At 38.8% G+C, this 27,529-nt stretch overlaps 1 protein-coding gene across 3 annotated transcripts in view; it reads right to left on the minus strand.

Moving 5' to 3' along the window:
- The window catches only part of LOC126262281 (ATP-dependent helicase brm-like), a 230,190-nt gene that overhangs the window by 155,576 nt on the left and 47,085 nt on the right, over positions 1-27,529 (minus strand). For all 3 annotated transcript variants that reach the window (XM_049958810.1, XM_049958801.1, XM_049958819.1), the window contains exons 7-9: positions 12,028-12,189; positions 10,626-10,822; positions 4,235-4,376 (exon numbers count right to left, since the gene is read on the minus strand). In XM_049958810.1, the coding sequence (XP_049814767.1) occupies positions 4,235-4,376; positions 10,626-10,822; positions 12,028-12,189 (501 nt within the window). The remainder of the gene's footprint in view (positions 1-4,234; positions 4,377-10,625; positions 10,823-12,027; positions 12,190-27,529) is intronic.

Raw genomic sequence — 27,529 nt, forward strand, 5'->3', positions numbered from 1 at the left:
CAAATTTGGGAAAAAACCCTGTCTTATAATTGAGTAAATACAATAATTTGTATTAAGATATATTAGCAAAAGCTTACGATAAAGGCCCTAGATCTAAGATGTGAGAAGCTATGAAAGGTATAGGTATGGATGATCACCTTTTACAAATTATTATTGAAATGTACAGAAATAATGTGATACAGATTAAACGAGGTTCAAAGTTATCGAAACCTATTAATGTCACTAAAGGTTTGCGACAAAGTTGCAGTATGTCACCCATCTTGTTCAATTTATATGTGGAAGTGGCTCTCCAAATTTGGAAGAACAGCTGCAGAGGAATGGAATCACTGTCAACGATGTACAGATATTTTCATTAAGTTTTGCTGATGATCAAGCTATTATAGCACAAGATGATTATGACCTTGACTTCATGATAGGATGGTTATATCAAGAATACAACAGATGGGGACTACAAATGAGTCTAACAAAAACAGAGTATTTGGTGGTGAATAGTGATGCTAAATTTGAAGTACACATCAATGACAAAGCAGTTCTGAGACTGGCAGAGAAATTTAAATATCTCGGGGCACATATTAATAAAAATAGATTGGGACATACAGAAATAGAATACAGAATACAGCAAAGTAGGAAAGTGTTAGTGTGTATGAATTCTTTTTGGTGGGATAAGAATATTACCAACAGCAATAAGAAAAGAGAAAATAAGATAATGGTTGATCAGTGCTATGCTATAGATCAGAACTAAGGATCTTAAATGCTGATCTCAAAAGAAGACTAATAGCTGTGGAAAAGAATTTTTTGCGTAGGAGTACCAGAACATCAAGAACTGAAAGAAAAACTAATGATGAAGTAAGAGGTAGAATGAAGGCAAATTATACAGAGATAGATAGAATTGAAAGAAAATCATTAAAATGGTACCGTCACATAATGAGACTGCAAGATCATCGGTGGCCAAAGAAGGTTTATGAATGGAAACCACCCGGCAGACACACGCACGGAAGACCATGACGTTCTTGGACAGTCCACAAAAATGGAGAAATGGAACACTGCAGCATCGACAAGGAAGATGCGCTGGATAAAGAGGTTTGGCGGAGGATAACAGGAATACAATAAGATGTTGTTATTAATTAATATTTGTATTGACTAATCCTGTAATAAGAATTATAATAAATATATTACCAGACACACAAAAATAATTATTATATAATATGGGTTTTCTTTTTTCCATCTTTTTCCAAATAATAGAAGGGGAGCTTCCTTGATTTCGGACACAGATGCTGAACACAATCGGCCGGCCACTGAATAGAATATGTCTTATGTCTCATCCTAAAATACTGACTGATTTACGGAATTTAATTAACATTATCCATTTTACAAATTAATGAGAAATTGAGTCTCATGTCCATCTTAGGCATATAGTTCACAAATGTGTTAAACAAGATAAACACTACAAGGCACACCCACTGCAAGTGGTTCCACAGAAAGTTCTATTGAGCAATTGAACTGAATGGGAATGGAAATGTCATTGTCTAAAAGCAAACATAACTGGAAACTTACTTAATTCTATTAGAATCTAACATTAAACTTAATCAGTATTAAGGAACAGATGTGTCATTTACAGAAATTATGATTCGTGTGCTTGCCATAGGTGAACAGTGACAATGTTTTGAAGTAAATAAGACTCCAAAATTGTTAAAATGTCATAACATGATTCTGCATGCAACAGTAAGAATGGATTGTGTACATAAATGTTAGAAACACAACCAATTTTAACTGTATTAATTTCAGCATATCTGGAAAGGATATATGAACTGCACACACTAAACATTGTAGAGATTTCCAACATTTTTTTGTGACTCTCCAGCAATCAACAACATCAATATCATATTTCAGTTGGAACAAGTTTATTATAAATACTTACAAAGGAACAGCCTTCCCAAAATAAAAATAAAAGAGACATTAGCAATACTTAAAATTTGCTTTAGAAAGTAAATAAATCTGCAGCAAACAAAAGAGAGGGGTCTGGTGGAAGAAATATGGCTCTTTGGTGATTAAATGAGTAGTCAGCTGAGAAACCTGCTCAAGGGAGATTTAGCAGCGTAGTAAAAGAGTAAAATCAAACCTGCTGTTCCACCATTGACCATGGACCTACAGTGACTTTTCATTTAATTGTTGAATAGTCAAATTTTTCCTTTTTACAGACAAATGTATCTCTGATTACTAAAGTTAGTGCTTGCATATTCTCTGAAAATAAAATAATTACAGAGAAAATGTTTGCTTCACAGTCTCTCAAACTAAAATATTGCCTCTGAGAATGATGAAGAAGATGGTGGTGGCATTTATTTCAGTTCAAACGTATGTCACAATGTAGCCATTCGTATCTAAAATCAACAGGGATTCTCATACTAGCAATAACGCATCACATAAGAAAGCAAGATACCTGAAAGAGATGACAGAACAAGATAACATATGCAAATACCATTATTTTACCACTACTTCTACTTGGCCTGTTCACATTTCTCTACAGGGTAAGCACTGTTATATGGGTTTCGCAACGTTAGTGACAGTTGGTGATGATCTGTACCAGTACCGCACCTATGCTTCTTGTCAAAAGTACAATCACATGGAGTATCAAGTGGCTGGATTGAGGAATTTTGGTAGGGAGGGGACAGCATGTTATCTTGGATGGAGAGTCACTGTCAGATGTAGAAGTAACTTCAGCTGTGCCTCAGGGAAGTGTGTTGGGACCCTTGCTGTTCATACTGGATATTAACAACTTTGAAGACAATGTTAATAGTAAAATCAGGCTTTTTGCAGATGATGCGGTTATCTATAATGAAATACTATCTGAAGAAAGCAGCATAAATATTGTCATATCTTGATAAGAATTCGACGTGAAGAGACTGGCAGCTTGCTCTAAATGTTCAGAAATGTAAAATGATACACTTCACAAAACGAAAAAACATAGTATCCTATGACTACAATATAATTGAGTCACTGTTGGAATCGGCCAGCTCATGCAAATACCTGAGTGTGTAACACTTTGTAGGGATACAAAATGGAATGATCACATAGGTTCAGCCGTAGGTAAGGCACGTTGTAGAGACTTTGGTTTATTTGTAGAATAATGGGAAGCGCAATCAGTCTAAAAAGGAGTTTGCTCACAAATCGTTTGTATGACCAGTTCCAGAATACTGCTGAAGTGTGTGGGACCCTTACCAGATGGGACTAACAGGGAATTCTGAACCTATACAGAGAAGTGCAGCACAAATGTTCACAGGTTTGTTTAATCATCATAGAGATATTGGGCAACTGAACTGGAAGACTCTTGAAGACAGTCGTAAACTATCCTGAGAAAGTCTATTAACAAAGTTCCAAGAACCAGCTTACATGACAACTCTGGGAATATATTACAGGCCCTTACATATCACTCACATAGGGATCATGAGGATATGGTTAGAATAATTACTGCATGCACAGAGGCTTTCATACAATCATTCTTCCTGCGTTTCTTATGTGAAGGAACAGGAAGAAACCCTAATAACTGGTACAATGGGACGTACCCTCTGTCATGTGCCTCACAGCAGTTTGCATAGTATAGATGTAGATCTGTCTATGTTGAGAATAAATCTTATTTTCCAATGTGAAACCGTTTCGAAAATGTTTACGTAGCATGTATCCAAAGCGGGACCTGAATGCCAGTCCAGTACCATTTTGAATATGTTGAATGGCAGCCCATGATGTATCTACCTAGATGTGGGAAACTGCCTAGAAACCACATCCAGGCTGGATGGCTCACCAGCCTTGCTGGTTAATCCGCAAAATGGATTCCATCTGGGGCAGCCCTGCCTCCTAAACTCATAGAAGTGGTGGTTTATGGGATTGGTTAGTTGGGTTGGTAACAGGAGCAAATGTTATTGTGAATTTGTAAATTGTTTTCTCTGTAATTTGCAGGCTCTATCTCCACTACAACAATTATATACATAAATAAAGCTACAACATAAACTAAAATATAGGATGGCTGACAGGAGGCAGTAACTAAACACACACTAGGTATGTATAACAAGACTGAGAAATCAAATATTTTACTGCAGGTCTCAAGTGTAATATGCACCCAAAAAAACTGTACTTCAGCACTCAATGTGAATCAGTTTAAGTTTTGTGTCTTCTAAAACTAATTACTCCCTGAAACAATATTCCACACATATTTAAACTTTAAGATTGCACCTGGCCTTACCCTTTTTTCTTTCTGTTGCTGTTGCTTTCTGCTTTGTTCTGCCTTGTGCTGCTTAACCATTTCTGTCAAGTTTGCAATGTACTCATCTGTTTGTGACAATAGGAATGAAAGACGTTTATCCTTCTTTTGGTCTATCAGTTTTCTGGTGAGAGAGATTTGGCATAATATTAAATTACATTGGTATACTATAAACTGTTGTAAAAATTTTGCATGCTTACATTTAGTTTCAGTGTGCATTCAGATAAAGATCTAGTTTTCAGAGATGCATAAACATTTACTCTTGTGCGTCATTATGTGTGTTCTGAGTCTCAGCCATTCTAAATTATGCTAGTTCAGTCAAATTAGTAATTTACTTGATACAAAAACGTTTCTTCTCTCTGCAAATCTTCAAATACCTGATAATGTTACGGGGCCAGACGTCATGCGGTTCGCCTGAGAGAACTGGACAAGTTGCATCATGAGAAGTTACAAAGAAAAACATTGTCAGCTGCCAATCCTAGGCAAAGTTTCATTATCTTGATAGTGACACGTTCAGATGAAAAGTAATTGTTGAAGCATAACACAAAATCACATGGAAAAAATTATCAAGCCTGAAAATTTCAGATTACTGCCAGTCTCAAAGTCTAAGAAATATTTGATGTTGTGATGTTGTTGTTGTTGTGGTCTTCAGTCCTGAGACTGGTTTGATGCAGCTCTCCATGCTACTCTATCCTGTGCAAGCTTCTTCATCTCCCAGTACCTACTGCAACCTACATCCTTCTGAATCTGCTTAGTGTATTCATCTCTTGGTCTCCCCCTACGATTTTTACCCTCCACGATGCCCTCCAATACTAAATTGGTGATACCTTGATGCCTCAGAACATGTCCTACCAAACGATCCCTTCTTCTGGTCAAGTTGTGCCACAAACTTCTCTTCTCCCCAATCCTATTCAGTACCTCCTCATTAGTTATGTGATCTACCCATCTAATCTTCAGCATTCTTCTGTAGCACCACATTTCGAAAGCTTCTATTCTCTTCTTGTCCAAACTATTCACCGTCCATGTTTCACTTCCATACATGGCTAAACTCCATACAAATACTTTCAGAAATGACTTCCTGACACTTAAATCTATACTCGATGTTAACAAATTTTTCTTCTTGAGAAACGCTTTCCTTGCCATTGCCAGTCTACATTTTATATCCTCTCTACTTCGACCATCATCGGTTATTTTGCTCCCCAAATAGCAAAACTCCTTTACTACTTTAAGTGTCTCATTTCCTAATCTAATACCCTCAACATCACCCGACTTAATTCGACTACATTCCATTATCCTCGTTTTGCTTTTGTTGATGTTCATCTTATATCCTCCCTTCAAGACACCATCCATTCCGTTCAACTGCTCTTCCAAGTCCTTTGCTGTCTCTGACAGAATTACAATGTCATCGGCGAACCTCAAAGTTTTTATTTCTTCTCCATGGATTTTAATACCTACTCCGAATTTTTCTTTTGTTTCCTTTACTGCTTGCTCAATATACAGGTTGAATAACATCGGGGAGAGGCTACAACCCTGTCTCACTCCCTTCCCAACCGCTGCTTCCCTTTCATGTCCCTCGACTCTTATAACTGCCATCTGGTTTCTGTACAAATTGTAAATAGCCTTTCGCTCCCTGTATTTTACCCCTGCCACCTTTAGAATTTGAAAGAGAGTATTCCAGTCAACATTGTCAAAAGCTTTCTCTAAGTCTACAAATGCTAGAAACGTAGGTTTGCCTTTCCTTAATCTTTCTTCTAAGGTAAGTCGTAAGGTCAGTATGGCCTCACGTGTTCCAGTATTTCTACGGAATCCAAACTAATCTTCCCCGAGGCCGGCTTCTACCAGTTTTTCCATTCGTCTGTAAAGAATTCGTGTTAGTATTTTGCAGCTGTGGCTTATTAAACTGATTGTCCGGTAATTTTCACATCTGTCAACACCTGCTTTCTTTGGGATTGGAATTATTATATTCTTCTTGAAGTCTGAGGGTATTTCACCTATTTCATACATGTTGCTCACCAGATGGTAGAGTTTTGCAGGACTGGCTCTCCCAAGGCCGTCAGTAGTTCCAATGGAATGTTGTCTACTCCGGGGGCCTTGTTTCGACTCAGGTCTTTCAGTGCTCTGTCAAACTCTTCACGCAGTATCGTATCTCCCATTTCATCTTCATCTACATCCTCTTCCATTTCCATAATATTGTCCTCAAGTACATCGCCCTTGTATAGACCCTCTATATACTCCTTCCACCTTTCTGCTTTCCCTCCTTTGCTTAGAACTGGGTTTCCATCTGAGCTCTTGATGTTCATACAAGTGGTTCTCTTATCTCCAAAGGTCTCTTTAATTTTCCTGTAGGCAGTATCTATCTTACCCCTAGTGAGAAAAGCCTCTACATCCTTACATTTGTCCTCTAGCCATCCCTGCTTAGCCATTTTGCACTTCCTGTCGATCTCATTTTTGAGACGTTTGTATTCCTTTTTGCCTGCTTCATTTACTGCATTTTTATATCTTCTCCTTTCATCAATTAAATTCAATATTTCTTCTGTTACCCAAGGATTTCTACTAGCCCTTGTCTTTTTACCTATTTGATCCTCTGCTGCCTTCACTACTTCATCCCTCAAAGCTACCCATTCCTCTTCTACTGTATTTTTTCCCCCCATTCCTGTCAATTGTTCCCTTATGCTCTCCCTGAAACTCTGTACAACCTCTGGTTCTTTCAGTTTATCCAGGTCCCATCTCCTTAAATTCCCACCTTTTTGCAGTTTCTTCAGTTTTAATCTACAGGTCATAACCAATAGATTGTGGTCAGAGTCCACATCTGCCCCTGGAAATGTCTTACAATTTAAAACCTGGTTCCTAAATCTCTGTCTTACCATTATATAATCTATCTGATACCTTTTAGTATCTCCAGGGTTCTTCCATGTCTACAACCTTCTATCATGATTCTTAAACCAAGTGTTAGCTATGATTAAGTTGTGCTCTGTGCAAAATTCTACCAGACGGCTTCCTCTTTCATTTCTTAACCCCAATCCATATTCACCTACTACGTTTCCTTCTCTCCCTTTTCCTACACTCGAATTCCAGTCACCCATGACTATTAAATTTTCATCTCCCTTCACTATCTGAATAATTTCTTTTATTTCATCATACATTTCTTCAATTTCTTCGTCATCTGCAGAGCTAGTTGGCATATAAACTTGTAATACTGTAGTACGTGTGGGCTTCGTATCTATCTTGGCCACAATAATGCGTTCACTATGCTGTTTGTAGTAGCTTACCCGCATTCCTATTTTCCTATTCATTATTAAACCTACTCCTGCATTACCCCAATTTGACTTTGTGTTGATAACCGTGTAGTCACCTGACCAGAAGTCTTGTTCCTCCTGCCACCGAACTTCACTAATTCCCACTATATCTAACTTTAACCTATCCATTTCCCTTTTTAAATTTTCTAACCTACCTGCCCGATTAAGGGATCTGACATTCCATGCTCCGATCCGTAGAATGCCAGTTTTCTTTCTCCTGATAACGACATCCTCTTGAGTAGTCCCCGCCCGGAGATCCGAATGGGGGACTATTTTACCTCCGGAATATTTTACCCAAGAGGACGCCATCATCATTTAATGTTGTGATTGGAAGATGAATTATCAATTACCTAAATCTGACAATAAGACCATAAAAGTATGAATAAGAGACTATGTCAAGGCTACGTTCCTGATTTCCAAATCAGTAGTTTCAAATTAAATGCAAAATCTGATAGTATGTGAGAGAGCACATCGAAACAAGTATGTTTAATCTTAACTCAGCATTTTCATGACTATTGAATGAATGTGAATGGTTCAGTCATTCTGCAGACAGCTAAAGTTGAAAACATGGCACAGAAACTCTGATATGTTGGATAAAGTGTGCCAGACAAACCATCATGGTGAAAATCATTGCTTCACTGCTATCAAAGTACAACATGTTTAAAACAGCATGGATCAGTGTGGAAACAATGATGGAACACCTCAACAAAGTATAGTCCCACTTATCTATGGATGATGAAGAAGTTGGTGATTATTGTGCAAAAGAAAAAGTCAATTCAATCTGATAAAACCAACAGTTCTAAATAGCAAAAAAGCACCGACATTTTGTTCAGGAGTGCCAGAGAAAAAAGGAGACATGGAGACATGATGAAGATAAATTAAACTGTGCATTTATTGTCTCATCAGATAAAACATGTCCTGTTGTCAAAATGTAATGAGATATTTGTGCAAAATGGTACGAGTAAAATCATATACACATATGGCTGACGGTCAGTGGTGCATCACATCACAATTTTTTTTTTTTTTTTTTTTTTTGCTGGGAATGCTGGTACTAAAGAATGCCATGTCACAGGTATGGTAACTGTCACTGTCAACAAAGAAGCCAATGGCAAAAAAAAAAAAAAAAAAACATTTTGTATGTAGTAGCTATCAAAAAGACTTTGTTTAGTATCAGACTCTGTACATCGATTAAAAATCAATATACTTTTCAAAGAAGATCAAGTTGTATCAGTTTAGGAGAAAGAAAGTGTAGCGGAAGATGTGAAGGAAGAAAACAATATTTATTGGTTGTTTTTGGTGACAAGATCCACTCAATCGAGTAAAGAAGTAAATGTTGCAGTGAATGATCTGAAACAGCAGCATGAACAACGGGGACATGTCAATACACAAATGCTTCAGCAAATGTTGAAGGACTTAATATAACAAAAGAAGATTTTTTTTTTTTTTTTTTTTGAGATCCATGTCACTTAGGCAAGAGAAAGAGAGGAAAAAAAAAAAAAAAATGACCAGACATGCAACCCATTCTACAAACCAATGTGATTTATACAGAAGTCTGTGGTGTGATGTCAGTTGAACCAGTCAGCAGAGCAAAGATTTTTGTCACATTTAACAATGTGACCAACCTGCACAATGGTTAGCTGTAGAGACAAAAACACAAATGCACCCAAGAGGACTAAAGTGCGCTTACTATGTTCATGGCTCTCCTGTTGCATGCTGCTGATGACAGTTAGTCTTCATTAGTTGTGTCCCATCAGGTGATAGTATATGATAGCCAACAACATCACTGAACTTAATGACATCTTATGAAAGCTGCTCGTTAAGTTTTCTGAATGAAGTCATCTTTTTTGCTGCATTTTCTCTGTTCTAATTAAACTTCAATGACAGTAATACTTTTCTATGTCAAATTGTTGATATTCACAATCACCTTTGTTTCCAAAATATGATGTGACTTCCAAGGTTATGATTAAATTTGAATGCAAAAGCACAGTTTAAATTGCTATAAATGAGAAGAGCAGTAATAACATTTAAAATCATGATTATTGGATAGAACGTAATACTGCTTCTGCCCCCCCCCCCCTTCCATCCCAAAACCCTTGGTTGTGGCAACACTTTGATCTGTAGCATGCCTCAGATACTATGTTAGACTGGAATGTGGCAATCTGGATGCCAGTTGTTGAAACCAACAAGTGAGAACACCGGAACACGTGATTATGGCAACATGATTGATCTGCAGTGCAGCCCGAGGTCCAGGTTTGGCAGGAATGGGATAAATTGACTGTGAGCTGGCGAAGGTCATGACTGTGAACACCCAACTAATGTGAGTGGCTACCTACATACGCCTCTTGATTTGTTGTGTTCATTTTCCATCATGAACACACGGATCATTACCAACAGTAACATGCAGCACAAGAGCCACAGACATTGTAATTGCACTTCTACTACACAAGGAACTAGCTTGCAACATTCTCAACAGCTACTAAAAAGAGCTGCACCTGACCTGCACAAGATGTAACATAAAGAAAACATTTTCACACAAAATGTGCCTACCTGCCTGAGAAACAATAAAAGTTTTTTTTTTTCAACTCATTTACTTGACAATAAAAAACATGAATATTTTCAAATACTTTTGTATTACTACTAATTATACAAATAATGTAATTAAATGTGTTTTTCACCAACTCCTATAACTTTCCATGTAACACAACTCCACTTCTCCAGGGAGCTGAATACAAACTGCATCTCATTCTGTTTACTGTCATAGTGGTAAATCAGAAATTATTCACCTTTAATAGCTCCTACCCCATGCACATTGATTCTCTTCATTCTAAATGTAGTATGCATGAGTTTCAAATCTTCAAGTAAGTATGATTCTGTAAAATAACATCCCACCAATGGTCTTCAATTATCTCCGATGTACTAGAGTCAACAAGTGAAATGCTTTTATTTTTCCTTCTTTTTTAGCATAATTGTGAACAACTCTCACACATGAGCACATGACCTATCACTTACACTTCTTTAATGTGTGTGTGTGTGTGTGTGTGTGTGTGTGTGTGTGTGTGTGTGTGTGTAAAGCATACCTGTATCCCTCTTCATCTTCGGCCATTAGCCGCCGCATTCGTTCCTTTTCTATTCGCTCCTGTTCTTTCTTTTGTTCTCGTTCTGCATTGGCATGATAATTCATAATAGCACGGTTGAGACGTTGTATCTTTGCAGTGTTGTTACGATGGTATTCTTTATGATCCTTTGCATGTTGCAGAACAGCATTTAGGTACTCCTAGAAAATGAAAAGAATAAATACACAAATGATACATCTACAAACACCACTATTTTAAAACAAGTGTTAATGCAAATAAGAAATAATTTTCCTGCCTGTCCGTGTGTGGATCTCTCTTGACAGAAGGTTGGGGAGGCAGGGAGGGGGGAATGAAAACAACACCGTGGAACTGAACTACTAAAGCATAACTTTTCTATTGCAAAAGGAATTACCATAAATGCTGTTCTCTTTGGTTTTCTAACACTTCAACAGGCTCCTAAAACATTGTAAGACAGGTGTGACTGAATTTTCTCATTTTGACGAGACTAAAGGAGTGTCTGTCTTACTTGCTAAAAACTCTCAAAAGCCAATATTGCACAATTATTACTTTATTTAAAACAACCAGTTTCAACAGACTTTGCTGTCATCTGTAGGTCTCAAAAAAACTTTCTGTTATGAAGCATATCCATTTAAAGTTGGACCTCATGCCAAGTTGTCACATTTATAAATATTTAATTATGACAAACCTTTTATTATGTGCTGTTTTTTGTCCATATGGCAGCTCAGTGTGAGGTCCAACTTAAAATGAACATGTTTCATAGCAAAAAGATTTTTTTAAGACCTGAAGATGACAGCATAGTCTGTCTAAGACAGTTGTTTTAAATAAATGAATATTTGAGCAATCTTGGCTTTTTAATATTTTTAGTAAGACAGAATTTCTCACCAGTAGGAACAGAAGTTATCAAGTACATCTATGAAACATTTTTATTCATGTAGCTATTTCCAAAAGGTAGGTTCTACACATTTTCATTTGACAGCACAGATATTTCACTAACATTAAATGTCATTAGCTTTATACAACACTGTACAAAAACAGATAATGATTTCACACTTTCACCCATAATATACAATTCATCAATGACACTGATTACCGCTTTATGATAACCAACCCTGTCCTGTCTGCAACAACATTTAACTAAACAATAAAATCATTTTTTATTCTCATTTATAGGCTAATGTCCCAAAACGTAATTCAGACAAAAAATGCAGCTAAATCAGTGTATACAAACAGGTATAGAAATTTACTCACTTGGTGCTTTTGCTGTCTCTTCCTCTCTGCTTCCACTTTTTTATTCTCATTTATAGACTAATGTCACAAAATGTAACACAGACCAAAAAATTCTGCAAAATTGGTGTACACATAATGGGTTTACAAATTTACACACCTGGTGCTTTTGTTGTCTCTTCCTCTCTGCTTCCAGTTTCTGTTGTTTCTCCAGCTTTTCTGTTGCTCTGGCCTCCCTAAGTGTCTGTCTCTTTGTACGTCTCAGGTTCCTTAAGAAAGATGAAGTTTCCAACATTGTATCTTTGCGGAAGCATCCTATAACCTGTGCAGAAAACAAGGATAATAAAATTAGTAAGAAATATATTATGTACTAGCTGTTGAGTATCTGTATACAAAATACATAAAAATTTATAAGAAAAGCATGTATCTTTAAAAAGAAATGCTTTATAGCCAAACAAGAAAAAGAGACATTCAAGAACAACAAACTATACATGATCAGCCTTCTTCCCATAATAATTAAACTAAAGCTATTTATTATAATTATCATAAAAAATGAGAAAATTTGATCAAGCTGACATTAGTAGTAGATACACAGTGCGACATCTACATCTACATCTATACTCTGCAAACCATCATGAGGTGCGTGGCAGAGACTACGTCTTATGTTCCAGTTATTAGGGTTTCTTCCTGTTCCATTCATGTACGGAGCATGGGAAGAATGACTGTCTGAATGCCTCTGTGCATGCAGTAAATATTCTAATCTTATCTTCTTGATCCCCATGTGAGCAATACATAGGGGGTTGTGTGGTGGCAAATTGTTTTAATCTGCCAGGAAGTTTCATATCAGTGCACACTCTGTTGCAGAGTGGAAATCTCATTCTGAAAACATCCCCCAGGCTGTGGCAAAGCCTTGTCTCCACGATCTCCTTTCTTCCAGGAGTGCTAGTTCTGCAAGTTTCACAGGAGAGCATCTGTCAAGTCTGCAAGTTTCACAGGAGAGCATCTGTCAAGTCTGCAAGGTAGGAGACGAGGTACCGGGGGAAGTAAAGCTGTGAGGATGGGTCGTAAGTCGTGCTTGGGTAACTCAGTTGGTAGAGCACTTGACCACGAAAGGCAAAGGTCTCGAGTTCGAGTCTCGGTCTGGCACACAGATTTAATCTTCCAGGAAGTTTAATTTCAGCGCACACTCTGCTGCAGATAATACTTACAAGTTGATTGAACCTAACGCTAACATCTCTAACAGACCACCTCTGAATTGCTTCGAGATGTTCCTCTAATCTGACCTGGTAGCAATCCCAAAAAATTGAACAGTAATCAACAATGGGTCACATTACTGTTCTATATGCGGTCTCCTTTACAGATTAGTCACACTTTCCTAAAATCTTCAACCATTCACCATTCCTAAGCCATCATTACATCCTTGTTCCATTTCATACTGTTATGCAATGTTACGCCTAGATACTTAATCGACACGACTGTGTCAAGCAGCACACTACTGGTGCTCTATTCAAACGTTACGGGATTGTTTTTCCTACTTATCTGCATTAACTCACATTCTCCTACATTTAGAGCAAGCTGCCATTCATCATACCAACTAGGAATTTTGTCTAAGTCATCTTGTATCCTCCCAGAGACACTCGATAATGACACTTTCCTGTAGTACACCACAGCATCATCCAAACAGCCACAGACTGCTGCTCACTTTGTCCATCAGACGATTTATGTATACAAAGAATAAGAGCAGCCCTATTATACTTTCCTGGAGCACTCCTGACAATACCCTTCTCTCTGATGAACACTCACTGTCAATGACAATCTACTGGATTACATTACTTGAAATGTCTTCAAGCCAATCACATATCTGAGAACCTATTCCATATGGTCATAATTTTGTTAAAAGTCTGCACTAGGCCACCATGTCAAATGCTTTACAGAACTCAAGAAATGTGGAATCTGCCTATTTTCCTTCATCCATGTTTGCACAATATCATGAGAAAAGGACAAGCTGAGTTTTGCATGAGTGATGCCTTTTAAATCTGTACTGATTTGTGAATAGAAGTTTTTCCATCTCAAAGAAATTTGTTATGTTTGAGCCGAATACATTCAAGAATACTGCATCAAACCAATGTGAAGGATATTGGTCTTTAATTTTGCAGGTCCATTCTTTTACTCTTCTTATATACAGGAGTCGACTGCACTTTATTCCTGTAGCTTGGAACTTTGCATCAGGTGAGAGATTCGCGAAAATACAAGGTAAGTAAGAGACCAATGCCACAGAGGGCTCTCTGTAAAACCAAATTGGGATTCCATCCAGGCCTGGAGACTTATCTGTTGTCAAGTCTTTCATTTGCTTCTGTAATGCAGGGATGCCTATTACTATGTCCTACATATGGGAATCTCTGTGTTGGTCAAATGATGGCATGTTGTTATGATCCTCCATCATGAATGATTTCTGACATGTAAAATTTAAAACATCAGTTTTCCTTTTGCTGTCTTCTGTTGGTACTCCAGACCAGTCTATATTTGCATCTACGTCTTTACTCTGGAAACCAGTGCAAAGTGCATGGCAGAGGGTATGCCTCATTGCACCAATTATTAGGATTTCTTCCAGTCCAACTCAAATATATATAGTGCGCAAGAAGAATGATAGTTTGAAAGCCTATGTGTGTGTAGTATTTATACTAAATTGTCCTCATGATCCCTATGTGAGCTGTAAGCAGGGGGTTGTAGTCTACTCCTAGAGCCTTTGTTTAAAGCAAGTTCTTGGAACTTTGTTAGTACACTTTCTAGGGATAGTTTACATCCATCTTCAACAGTCTCCTTGTACAGTTCGTTCACCATCTCTGTGACACTCTCCTGTTGGTCAAGGAAACCTGTGACCATTCATGCTGCCCTTCTCTGTATTGTTGTTGTTGTGGTTTTTAGTCCTGAGACTGGTTTGATGCAGCTCTCCATGCTACTCTATCCTGTGCAAGTTGCTTCATCTCCCAGTACTTACTACAGCCTACACACCCTTCTGAATCTGCTTAGTGTATTCATCTCTTGGTCTCCCTCTACGATTTTTACCATCAACGCTGCCCTCCAATATTAAATTGGTGATCCCTGGATGCCTCAGACCATGTCCTACCAACCGATACCTTCTTCTAGTCAAGTTGTGCCACAAACTTCTCTTCTCCCCAATTCTATTCAATACCTCGTCATTAGTTATGTGATCTACCCACCTAATCTTCAGCATTCTTCTGTAGCACCACATTTCGAAAGCTTCTATTCTCTTCTTGTCTAAACTATTTATTGTCCATGTTTCACTTCCATACATGGCTACACTCCATACAAATACTTTCAGAAATAACTTCCTGACATTTAACTCTATACTCGATGTTAACAAATTTTTCTTCTTCAGAAATGCTTTCCTTGCTATTGCGAGTCTACATTTTATATCCTCTCTACTTCGACCATCATCAGTTATTTTGCTCCCCAAATAGCAATACTCCTTTACTACTTTAAGTGTCTCATTTCCTAATCTAATTCCCTCAGCATCACCCGATTTAATTCGACTACATTCCATTATCCCCATTTTGCTTTTGTTGATGTTCATCTTATACCCTCCTTTCAAGACACTGTCCATTCCGTTCAACTGCTCTTCCAAGTCCTTTGCTCTCTGACAGAATTACAATGTCATCGGTGAACCTCAAAGTTTTTATTTCTTCTCCATGGATTTTAATACCTACTCCGAACTTTTCTTTTGTTTCCTTTACTGCTTGCTCAATATATAGATTGAATAGCATCGGGGAGAGGTTACAACCCTGTCTCACTCACTTCCCAACCACTGCTTCCCTTTCATGCCCCTCGACTCTCATAACTGCCATCTGGTTTCTGTACAAATTGTAAATAGTCTTTCGCTCCTTGTATTTTACTCCTGCCACCTTCAGAATTTGAAAGAGAGTATTCCAGTCAACATTGTCAAAAGATTTCTCTAAGTCTTCTTCTACTGTATTTCTTTCCCCCATTCCTGTCAATTGTTCCCTTACGCTCTCCCTGAAACTCTGTACAACCTCTGGTTTAGTCAGTTTATACAGGTCCCATCTCCTTAAATTCCCACCTTTTTGCAGTTTCTTCAGTGTTAATATACAGTTCATAACCAATAGATTGTGGTCAGAGTCCACATCTGCCCTCCACATCTGCCCTGGAAATGTCTTACAATTTAAAATCTGATTCCTAAATCTCTGTCTTACCATTATATAATCTATCTGAAACCTTCTAGTATCTCCAGGGTTCTTCCATGTATACAACCTTATTTCATGATTCTTGAACGAAGTGTTAGCTATGACTAAGTTATGCTCTGTGCAAAATTCTACCAGGCGGCTTCCTCTTTCATTTCATAGCCCCAATCCATACTCACCTACTACGTTTCCTTCTCTTCCTTTTCCTACTGTCGAATTCCAGTCACCCATGACTATTAAATTTTTGTCTCCTTCACTACCTGAATAATTTCTTTTATCTCATCACACATTTCATCTATTTCTTCATCATCTGCAGAGCTAGTTGGCATATAAACTTGTACTACTGCAGTAGGCGTGGGCTTCGTGTCTATTTTGGCCACAATAATATACATTCACTATGCTGTTTGTAGTAGCTTACCCGCATTCCTATTTTCCTATTCATTATTAAAGCTACTCCTGCAACTTCACTAATTCCCATTATATCTAACTTTAACCTATCCATTTCCCTTTTTAAATTTTCTAACCTACCTGCCCGATTAAGGGATCTGACATTCCACGCTCCGACCCGTAGAACGCCAGTTTTCTTTCTCCTGATCGTCCTCTTAAGTAGTCTCCGCCCGGAGATCCGAATGGGGGGACTATTTTACCTCTGGAATATTTTCCCTGAGATGATGCCATCATCATTTAATCATACAGTAAAGCTGTATGCCCTCGGAAAAAATTATGGCCGTAGTTTCCCCTTGCTTTCAGCCGTTCGCAGTACCAGCACAGCAAGGCCGTTTTGGTTAGTGTTACTAGGCCAGATCAGTCAATCATCTAGATTGTTGCCCCTGCAACTACTGAAAAGGCTGCTGATCCTCTTCAGGAACCACACATTTGTCTGGCCTCTCAACAGATACCCCTCTGTTGTGGTTGCACCTACGGTATGGCATCTGTTATCACTGTGGCACGCAAGCCTCCCCACCAACGGCAAGGTCCATGGTTCATGGGGGGGGGGGGGGGGGGGGCCTTCTCTGTATACATTCAATATAACCTGTTGCTCCTATTTGGTGCGGGTCCCACATATTTGATTAATATTCTAGGATGGGTCACACGTGTGACTTGTAAGCAATATCCTTTGCAGACTGATTGCACTTCTTCAGTATTCTACCAATAAATCAAAGTCTACCACCTGCTTTGCCCACAACTGAGCCTATGTGGTCATTACAGTCATACTCCTACAAACTGTTACACCCAGGTATGAGTTGGCTGATTCCAACTGTGACTCACTGATATTATAGTCATTTTTTGTTTCGTGAAGTTCACAATTTTACATCTCTGAACATTTTCAGCAAGTTGCCAATCTTTGCACCACTATGAAATCTTATCCAAATCTGACTAAATATTAATGCAGCTTCTTTCAGACAGTATTTCATTCTAGATAACTGCATCATCTGCAAAAAGTCTTAGGTTACTATCAATATTGTCCGCAAGGTCATTCATAAATAATATGAACAGCAAGGGTCCCAACACACTTCCCTGGGGCACACCTGAAGTTACTTTTACATCTGACAAGATCTCTCCATCCAAGATAACATGCTGAGTCCTCCCTACCAAAAAGTTCTCAATCCAGTTACAAATTTCAGCTGATACTCCATATGATCGTACTTTTGACAATAAGTGTAGGTTGAACGCTTTACAGACATCAAGAAATACTGCTTCTACCTGACTGCCTGCCTTGATCCAAAACCTTCAGTATGTCATGATAGAAAAGTATCAGTTGGGTTCTACATGATCGATGTTTTCGGAATCTGTGCTGGCTGGCATGGAGGAGGTCATTCTGTTTAAAATACCTTATTCTTTTTGAGCTCGGAATATATTCTATGATTCTACAACAAATCAGTGTCAAGGATATTGGACGGTAGTTTCGTGGATCACTTCTACTAACATTCTTGTATAAAGGTGAGACCTGTGCTTTCTTCTAACTACTGGGCACAGTGTTTTGTTCGAGGGATCTACGATAATTTAGAGTTAGAAGAGGGACTAACTTAGCCACAAATTCAGTATAGAATCTGATAGGGATTCCAATGGGCCCTGGAGCTTTGTTCAATTTTAATGATTTCAGGTGTGTCTCGACATCAATGATACTCATACTTACTTCATTCATCTTTTCAGTGGTGTGAGGATTAAACTGGAGCAGTTCTCCAGGGCTTTCATTTGTAAAGAAACACTTGAAAACAGAGTCACATGTTTCAGCTTTTGCTTTGCTACCCTCAATTTCAGTTCCTGTCTCAATCGTTAGAGACTGGACACCAGCTTTGGTGCCACTAACAGTCAATGAATGATTGGACAGAAGCCTTCGACTCGCTTAGCGATTTTGTGCAGGACCAGAATTTTCTTGCAGAATGACAAATCAAAACACCTTACAGCCATCTAAATTTCTAAATTGTTATTTTATTGAACAACCAGTTTTGGCAACATATTATGCCATCTTCAGGTCCCCAGACCAAAGTGTAGGAAGATTCCCACCTCTGGTACAGTCAAAATAGGGGCCAACATTCAATGACTGGCATCTGCAGATTTTTCAGAGTGCGATCACTCCAATTTGAAGTCACTGAATGCTGACCACTATTTTGACTGGACCAGAGATGGGAACCTTCCTGCACGTCACTTAGGTTGCCTGAAGATGGTGTAATATATCACCGAAACTTGTTGCTCAATAAATTAATAATTTGGAAATTTAGATGGCTGCAAGTTGTTTCGATTTGACATTCTGTACTGAACAACTGAGGCCCTTCAATCATCTGTATAAAGATGGGCATACAGAAAATTTTCTAGGGTTCTCCACAAGGCCTAAAATTATCAAGGTGGTAGGTGTATGCTTTGTGCATCAAGTTTAAAGGATTCTCAGAGAGTTTTGGAATTAATTTAAGCAAAGATTGTATTAACATCCTTTGAGAAATAAGGCATTAATTTAAACTACATTAATATACTCATCGATATAAATGCCGATACTTCATCTTCCAATAGACTTCTTCGCAATAGTGGGAAATTCACAACGGACAGAAGAGTAAGGCAAGGAAATTCCATATCATTAAAACTATCGCCAATAGTCCAAGAGGGAGTCTTCAAATCTTGAACATGGGAAACAGAAAGACTATATGTTGATGGAATGCACATGTACCTCCACTTTCCTGATGACTCTGTCACTGGATGCCTGCCACGCAGATAAACTTCAACGGTGAATAGAAAAACACAGTACGACAAGGCTGAATGCAAACAGAAAAGAATGGACCAAGGTAGTTATTTGTTGGATTCCATGAAATTAGAAAATACCAAGTGGCAACCAACTAAGAAGATATGTAGATGACATTACATAAAAAGGTAGGGGAACTGTGGGTGTCTACGGCAAAAGACCATAAAGCACAGAGAAATCTGGAAACTGCGTTCATTCAGCAGTGGATGTCAAATAATAGATGTTAATAATGACAGATCAAAAAAATAGTTCATTTTCAATAACATAGGGGATGAAATGTTGTCTTACACTGATTTCAGGTCAGCTGATTCAAATTCTGGAGGTGGGCGAAATTGTAACCACTAGTATTTAGTTGCCAGGAGTGTAGACATAGTGCCAGACAGTGACTAATCACAGACTTTATACCAGTCTCCTGCATTTAATTCCAAAACTATTCACAGAGTCCCATGGAGTTAAGATTGTGTCATGCTGATGGTGATCTACCTGTCAAATGGGAATGTTAAACGCAGCAACTCACTTGCTACTATTCAGGAACATCGAGGTAATATGTGTAGCAACTAGATATCATTCTCCTCTTTCCTTTCACCATTATCAACAAAATAAACGTGATATTACACACCACATATCACCATCATCATCATCATCGTCATAACAATTTATACTAAAAAGTCACACATAATACGTTACATTCACATTTGCAAAGAAAGATTCCAATGTATGGAAACAAGCGAAGTATTTCTGACTTAGGTGACTGAAGCCCAAATGTATAGTCCAGCCATCACTGTCATACAAATTCATATATTAGTGCCCAACTGATGGCCACAACTGCTGGAGATCAGGTAGAGCTAGGTCCAAGGCATGTACATATTTCTCGGTAACTTCTGGATCTTTCAACAGGATATGAGTCAGTTAACCAGATGGAAGATGGCATGTAAGTATATGAGGAATGATCTTCAGACCATCCTGACACAACTTGAGAATGGTAGTGAATTATCTAGCTAAAATTGCAGGTCACATGGGGGCTGTTAAAGTAAACAAATGAATCCATATGATCTCATATTAGGGTGCTACTGGACTGCTGGTGGGTAGAAATACCACAGGCCACTTAATCCCACATAGTGAGATGGCACACAAGAATACTTCCACTGTCTGAATGAAGCTTTGTGGGCAAGAGGGATACAATGCCTCATGTGGCTTTTAAATACTTCTACCTTCCATCACTATGAACTTACGTGTACAGCAACGGGTTAGTTCAAACATCTTTTTCCATATTTTGAGCATACAAAGACAGTGGTACTGTGTCATAATGATTTAGGCACCTTGTGACATGTAGTGAGCATAGCTAAATGTTGGTGCAGTGGATTCTGCAAGCTGCAGTCAGGCAGTTGTCCAACAACTGTTTGGAAAGTGATTTGCTGCACTTTTGCACATGTAACTATTGTTGCAATCCACAATAGGCACCAGCAAGATGTGTCAGCATGTTGTTGCTCACTGCTGTTGTCTATGGTGGTAAAGTTTCTTCCATGTCAGGTACTCACAGTACCCTTTGAAAGTATGTCCGGTGACTGCACAATCTCAAAGGCCTGGAATTCACAATAGGGCTGTTAACAAAGGGAATATTATTCCCAATTTTGTCAGTTTTGCATTCGTCTGTTGGAATGATAGCCAATACATGGACTAGTCACACTCTACTTATGTGATGTACCAAATTATTCTGCTCACTATGGCAACAGGCCCCCCCATGAACCATGGACCTTGCCATTGGTGGGGAGGCTTGCATGCCTCAGCGATACAGATAGCTGTACTGTAGGTGCAACCACAACAGAGGGGTATCTGTTGAGAGGCCAGACAAACGTGTGGTTCCTGAAGAGGGGCAGAAGCCTTTTCAGTAGTTGCAGGGGCAACAATCTAGATGATTGTCTGATCTGGCCTAGTAACGCTAACCAAAACGGCCTTGCTGTGCTGGTACTGCAAACGGCTGAAAGCAAGGGGAAACTACGGCCATAATTTTTCCCGAGGGCATGCAGCTTTACTGTATGGATAAATGATGATGGCGTCCTCTTGGGTAAAATATTCCGGAGGTAAATTAGTCCCCCATTAAGATCACCAGGCGGGGACTACTCAGGAGGACGGTGTTATCAGGAGAAAGAAAACTGGCGTTCATTGGATCGAGGCGTGGAATGTCAGATCCCTTAATCGGGCAGGTAGGTTAGAAAATTTAAACAGGGAAATGGATAGGTTAAAGTTAGATATAGTGGGAATTAGTGAAGTTCGGTGGCAGGTGGAACAAGACTTCTGGTCAGGTGAATACAGAGTTATAAATACAAAATCAAATAGGGGTAATGCAGGAGTAGCTTTAATAATGAATAGGAAAATAGGAATGCGGGTAAGCTACTACAAACAGCGTAGTGAACGCATTATTGTGGCCAAGATAGATAACAAGCCCACGCCTACCACAATAGTAAAAGTTTATATGCCAACTAGCTTCACAGATGATGAAGAGATTAAGGAAATGTATGATAAGCTAAAAGAAATTATTCAGATAGTGAAGGGAGACAAAAATTAATAGTTATGGGTGACGAACTCGACAGTAGGAAAAGGAAGAGAAGGAAATGTAGTAGGTGAATATGGAATGGGAGTAAGGAATGAAAGAAGAAGCCGCCTGGTAGAATTTTGCACAGAGCATAACTTAATCATAGCTAACACATGGTTCAAGAATCATGAAAGAAGGTTGTACACATGGAAGAAGCCTGGAGATACTAATAGGTATCAGATAGATTATATAATGGTAAGACAGAGATTCAGGAACCTGGTTTTAAATTGTAAGACATTTCCAGGGGCAGATGTGGACTCTGACCACAATCTATTGGTTATGAACTGTAGATTAAAACTGAAGAAACTGCAAAAAGGTGGGAAATTGAAGAGATGGGACCTAGATAAACTGATAGAACCAGAGGTTGTGGAGAGCATCATGGAGAGCATTAGGGAACGATTGACAAGAATGGGGGAAAGAAATAAAATAGAAGAAGAATGGGTAGCTTTGAGAGACGTAATAGTGAAGGTAGCAGAGGATCAAGTAGGTAAAAAGACGAGGGCTAGTAGAAATCCATGGGTAACAGTAAAGATACTGAAATTAATTGATGAAAGGAGAAAATACAAAAATGCAATAAATGAAGCAGGCAAAAAGGAATACAAAAGTCTCAAAAATGAGATCAACAGGAAGTGCAAAATGGCTAAGCAGGGATGGCTAGAGGACAAATGTAAGAACGTAGAGGCGCATGTCACTAGGGGTAAGATAGATACTGCCTATAGGAAAATTAAAGACACCTTTGGAGAAAAGAGAACCACTTATATGAATATCAGGAGCTCAGATGGAAACCCATTACTAAGCAAAGAAGGGAAAGCAGAAAGATGGAAGGAGTATATAGAGGGTCTATACAAGGGCGATGTTCTTGAGGACAATATTATAGAAATGGAAGAGAATGTAGACGAAGATGAAATAGGAGATATGATAGTGCGTGAAGAGTTTGACAGAGCACTGAAAGACCTAAGTCGAAACAAGGCCCCGGGCGTAGACAACATCCCATTAGAACTAATCATAGCCTTGGGAGAGCCAGGCCTAACAAAACTCTACCATCTAGTGAGCAAGATGTATGAAACTGATGAAATACCCTCAGACTTCAAGAAAAATATAATAATTCCAATCCCAAAGAAAGCAGGTGTTGACAGATGTAAAAATTACCGGACTATCAGTTTAATAAGCCATGGCTGCAAAATACTAACACAAATTCTATACAGATGAATGGAAAAACTGGTAGAAGCCGACCTCGGGGAAGATCAGTTTGGATTCCGTAGAAATGTTGGAAAACGTGAGGCAATACTGACGTTACGACTTATCTTAGAAGAAAGATTAAGGAAAGGCAAACCTACGTTTCTAGCATTTGTAGACTTAGAGAAAGCTTTTGACAATGTTGAATGGAATACTCTCTTTCAAATTCTGAAGGTGGCATGAGTAAAATACAGGGAGCGAAAGGCTATTTACAATTTGTACAGAAACCAGATGGCAGTTATAAGAGTCGAGGGGCATGGAAAGGAAGCAGTGGTTGGGCAGGGAGTGAGTCAAGGTTGTAGCCTATCCCTGATGTTATTCAATCTGTATATTGAGCAAGCAGTAAAGTAAACAAAAGAAAAATTGGAGTAGGAATTAAAATCCATGGAGAAGAAATAAAAACTTTGAGGTTTGTCAACGACATTGTAATTCTGTCACAGACAGCAAAGGACCTGGAAGAGCAGTTGAATGGAATGGACAGTGTCTTGAAAGGACAGTAGGAAAAGGAAGAGAAGGAAATATAGTAGGTGAATATGGAATGGGAGTAAGGAATGAAAGAGGAAGCCGCCTGGTAGAATTTTGCACAGAGCATAACTTAATCATAGCTAACACTTGGTTCAAGAATCATGAAAGAGGAGTGCGTGAAGATTTTGACAGAGCACTGAAAGACCTAAGTCGAAACAAGGCCCCGGGCATAGACAACATCCCATTAGAACTAATGATAGCCTTGGGAGAGCCAGGCCTAACAAAACTCTACCATCTAGTGAGCAAGATGTATGAGACTGGTGAAATACCCTCAGACTTCAAGAAAAATATAATAATTCCAATCCCAAAGAAAGCAGGTGTTGACAGTGGAATGTAGTCAAATTAAATCAGGTGATGCTGCGGGAATTAGATTAGGAAATGAGACACTTAAAGTAGTAAAGGAGTATTGCTATTTGGGGAGCAAAATAACTGACGATGGTCGAAGTAGAGAGGATATAAAATGTAGACTGGCAATGGCAAGGAAAGCGTTTCTGAAGAAGAGAAATTTCTTAACATCGAGTATAGATTTAAGTGTCAGGAAGTTGTTTCTGAAAGTATTTGTATGGAGTGTAGCCATGTATGGAAGTGAAACATGGACGATAAATAGTTTAGACAAGAAGAGAATAGAAGCTTTTGAAATGTGGTGCTACAGAAGAATGCTGAAGATTAGGTGGGTAGATCACATAACTAATGACGAGGTATTGAATAGAACTGGGGAGAAGAGGAGTTTGTGGCACAACTTGACTAGAAGAAGGTATCGGTTGGTAGGACATGGTCTGAGGCATCCACGGATCACCAATTTAGTACTGGAAGGCAGTGTGGAGGGTAAAAATCGTAGAGGGAGACCAAGAGATGAATACACTAAGCAGATCCAGAAGGATGTAGGCTGTAGTAAGTACTGGGAGAGGAAGAAGCTTGCACAGGATAGAGTAGCATGGAGAGCTGCATCAAACCAGTCTCTGGACTGAAGACAACAACGGCAACAGGAATCTTATCACCACCACACAGTACCTATCTTTAATTCAACTGTTCATTGATATATTGTATAATCATTGGTACAACAAAGTACAGGGTGATTCAAAAAGAATACCACAACTTTAGGAATTTAAAACTCTGCAACGACAAAAGGCAGAGCTAAGCACTATCTGTCGGCGAATTAAGGGAGCTATAAAGTTTCATTTAGTTGTACATTTGTTCGCTTGAGGCGCTGTTGACTAGGCGTCAGCGTCAGTTGATGCTAAGATGGCGACTGCTCAACAGAAAGCTTTTTGTGTTATTGAGTTCGGCAGAAGTGAATCGACGACAGTTGTTCAGTGTGCATTTCGAACAAAGTATGGTGTTAAACCTCCTGATAGGTGGTGTATTAAACGTTGGTATAAACAGTTTACAGAGAATGGGTGTTTGTGCAAAGGGAAAAGTTCTGGACGGCCGAGACCGAGTGATGAAAATGTAGCACGCATCCAGCAAGCATTTGTTCGCAGCCCAGGAAAACCGACTCGCAGAGCTAGCAGAGAGCTGCAAATTCCACAATCAACTGTATGGAGAGTCCTACGAAAAAGGTTAGTTATGAAACCTTATCGTCTGAAATTGGTTCAAGCACTGTCTGCAGCTGATAAGATTAAAAGAATCGATTTCTGTGATTTTATCCTTGCTCAAATGGAAACAGATGAATCTTTCGTTTCAAAGATTGTGTTTAGTGATGAAGCAACTTTCCACACTAACGGGAAAGTCAACCGTCACAATGTCTGTATATGGGGCACTGAGAATCCGCGGGAAACAACTCAGTATGAACGTGACTCGCCTAAGGTGAACGTTTTCTGTGCCATTTCAGCCAATAAAGTTTTTGGTCCCTTTTTCTTCGAAGGTGCTACTGTAACTGGACTACAGTATCTGGAGATGTTAGAGAATTGGCTGTTCCCTCAGCTCGAACAAGAAGCACAACAATTCATATTTCAGCAGGATGGAGTGCCACCACATTGGCACTTATCTGTCCGTAACTACCTGAACGTCAACTACCCGAGGCGATGGATCGGCCGCCAGGCAGCCCGTGACAGAGCACTTCATCACTGGCCTCCAAGAAGCCCTGATCTTACCCCCTGCGATTTTTTCTTATGGTGTTATGTTAAGGATATGGTGTTTCGGCCATCTCTCCCAGCCACCATTGATGATTTGAAACGAGAAATAACAGCAGCTATCCAAATTGTTATGCCTGATATGCTACAGAGAGTGTGGAACGAGTTGGAGTATCGGGTTGATATTGCTCGAGTGTCTGGAGGGGGCCATATTGAACATCTCTGAACTTGTTTTTGAGTGAAAAAAAACCTTTTTAAATACTCTTTGTAATGATGTATAACAGAAGGTTATATTATGTTTCTTTCATTAAATACACATTTTTAAAGTTGTGGTATTCTTTTTGAATCACCCTGTATATTCAAGAGTACAAATATTTTGCATATAATTAACTGCAACCTATGAAAAGAAAATCTCAAATAATTTACCTTTTTATGTGAAGGGAAAACAGTTTTTAAAATGTCACCAAAAGAAACTAGCTGCCCTGAATTCTGTTAAGTTACTTGTTATGTGTTAATTAAATCATGCAAGTACCAGAGAAAGCTAACTTTGAAACTATCAACAATGTATAAATCAATGATATATCTTTAATATACATGAGCTATATTTTCTTTTATGACATACTACTTGCAAAATGCTATAAAAGAATCAAAATTCATAACTGAGTGACATAACGAGTCACAATGGTAGAATGAGTAATGTGTTTTTTCTATATGGGCTGTCTCTCAAGATCACAGAAGCTTACTTTGTAGACACTTTTATTCCATGAGGGAGAAGGGGAAGACTTTTTTTTGCGGGCGGGGGTGGGGGGTGGGGGGGGGGGTGACTGCAGAGAAGAGGAATATACTGCATTAATGCCTAACAGTTACTGACATTTAAAGCATTCCCCACAGTGACACATTTAGTTTTAATTTATGTAAACACCACAGTAAAATAAAGGGTGACAATAATTGAATCATACAGAAAAAAATAAATTAGTTAGAAACTATGGTGTGCACACACTTTATTCAACTTGTAAACATCACTACAGATATTCAGATTTATGACATGCTCGATACGCCTGCCATCACTGGCGATGATGTGGCACAGACGACCAGCGAAATTCTGCATGACCCACTGAAGTGTCGGAACATAGATGCTGTCAATGAACTCCTGAATGGCTGTTTTCAGCTCAGCAGTGGTTTCATGGTTAATTTCTGTACACCTTGCTTTTAATGTAGCCCCCACTAAAAGGAGCCGCAGGTTTTCAGATCTGAAGAACATGGTGACCTATTGAAGCCCATGCCAAAGGCCTCTGGGTACCCCAGAGCCAAAATGCTCCTCCAGTACATCAAACGCTCTCCTGCTTCAATGGAGTCAAGCTCTGTCCTGCATGAACCACATGTTGTCAAAATCAGGGTCACTTTGGATAATGGGGATGAAATCGTCTTCCAAATTCTTCATGTAATGTTTGGTAGTCACATTGAAATCACAGAATATTGCATCGATTACCCCATGACTGGACACTACACACCACACAGTCACCCGTTGAGGGTGAAGAAACTTCTCGATTGAGAGATGTTAATTCTCAGTCCCCAAAATGCACCAATTTTGCCATACAAATGAAAGTGGGCTTTGTCACTAAAACAAACCATATCCACATAAAAATTCCCAACACGCCCCAACGCCAACCGTACGGTATGAAAGTTCTAATACAAACGATTCAGAAGTCATGATTTTATTTCATATCGTTCAATAATTGTCACCTTGTATATCCTGCAATCACTTGTAATCGTAACATTGC

Source organism: Schistocerca nitens, chromosome 1 (genome assembly GCF_023898315.1).
Source record: "Schistocerca nitens isolate TAMUIC-IGC-003100 chromosome 1, iqSchNite1.1, whole genome shotgun sequence".
Classification (NCBI taxonomy): Eukaryota; Metazoa; Arthropoda; class Insecta; order Orthoptera; family Acrididae; genus Schistocerca; species Schistocerca nitens.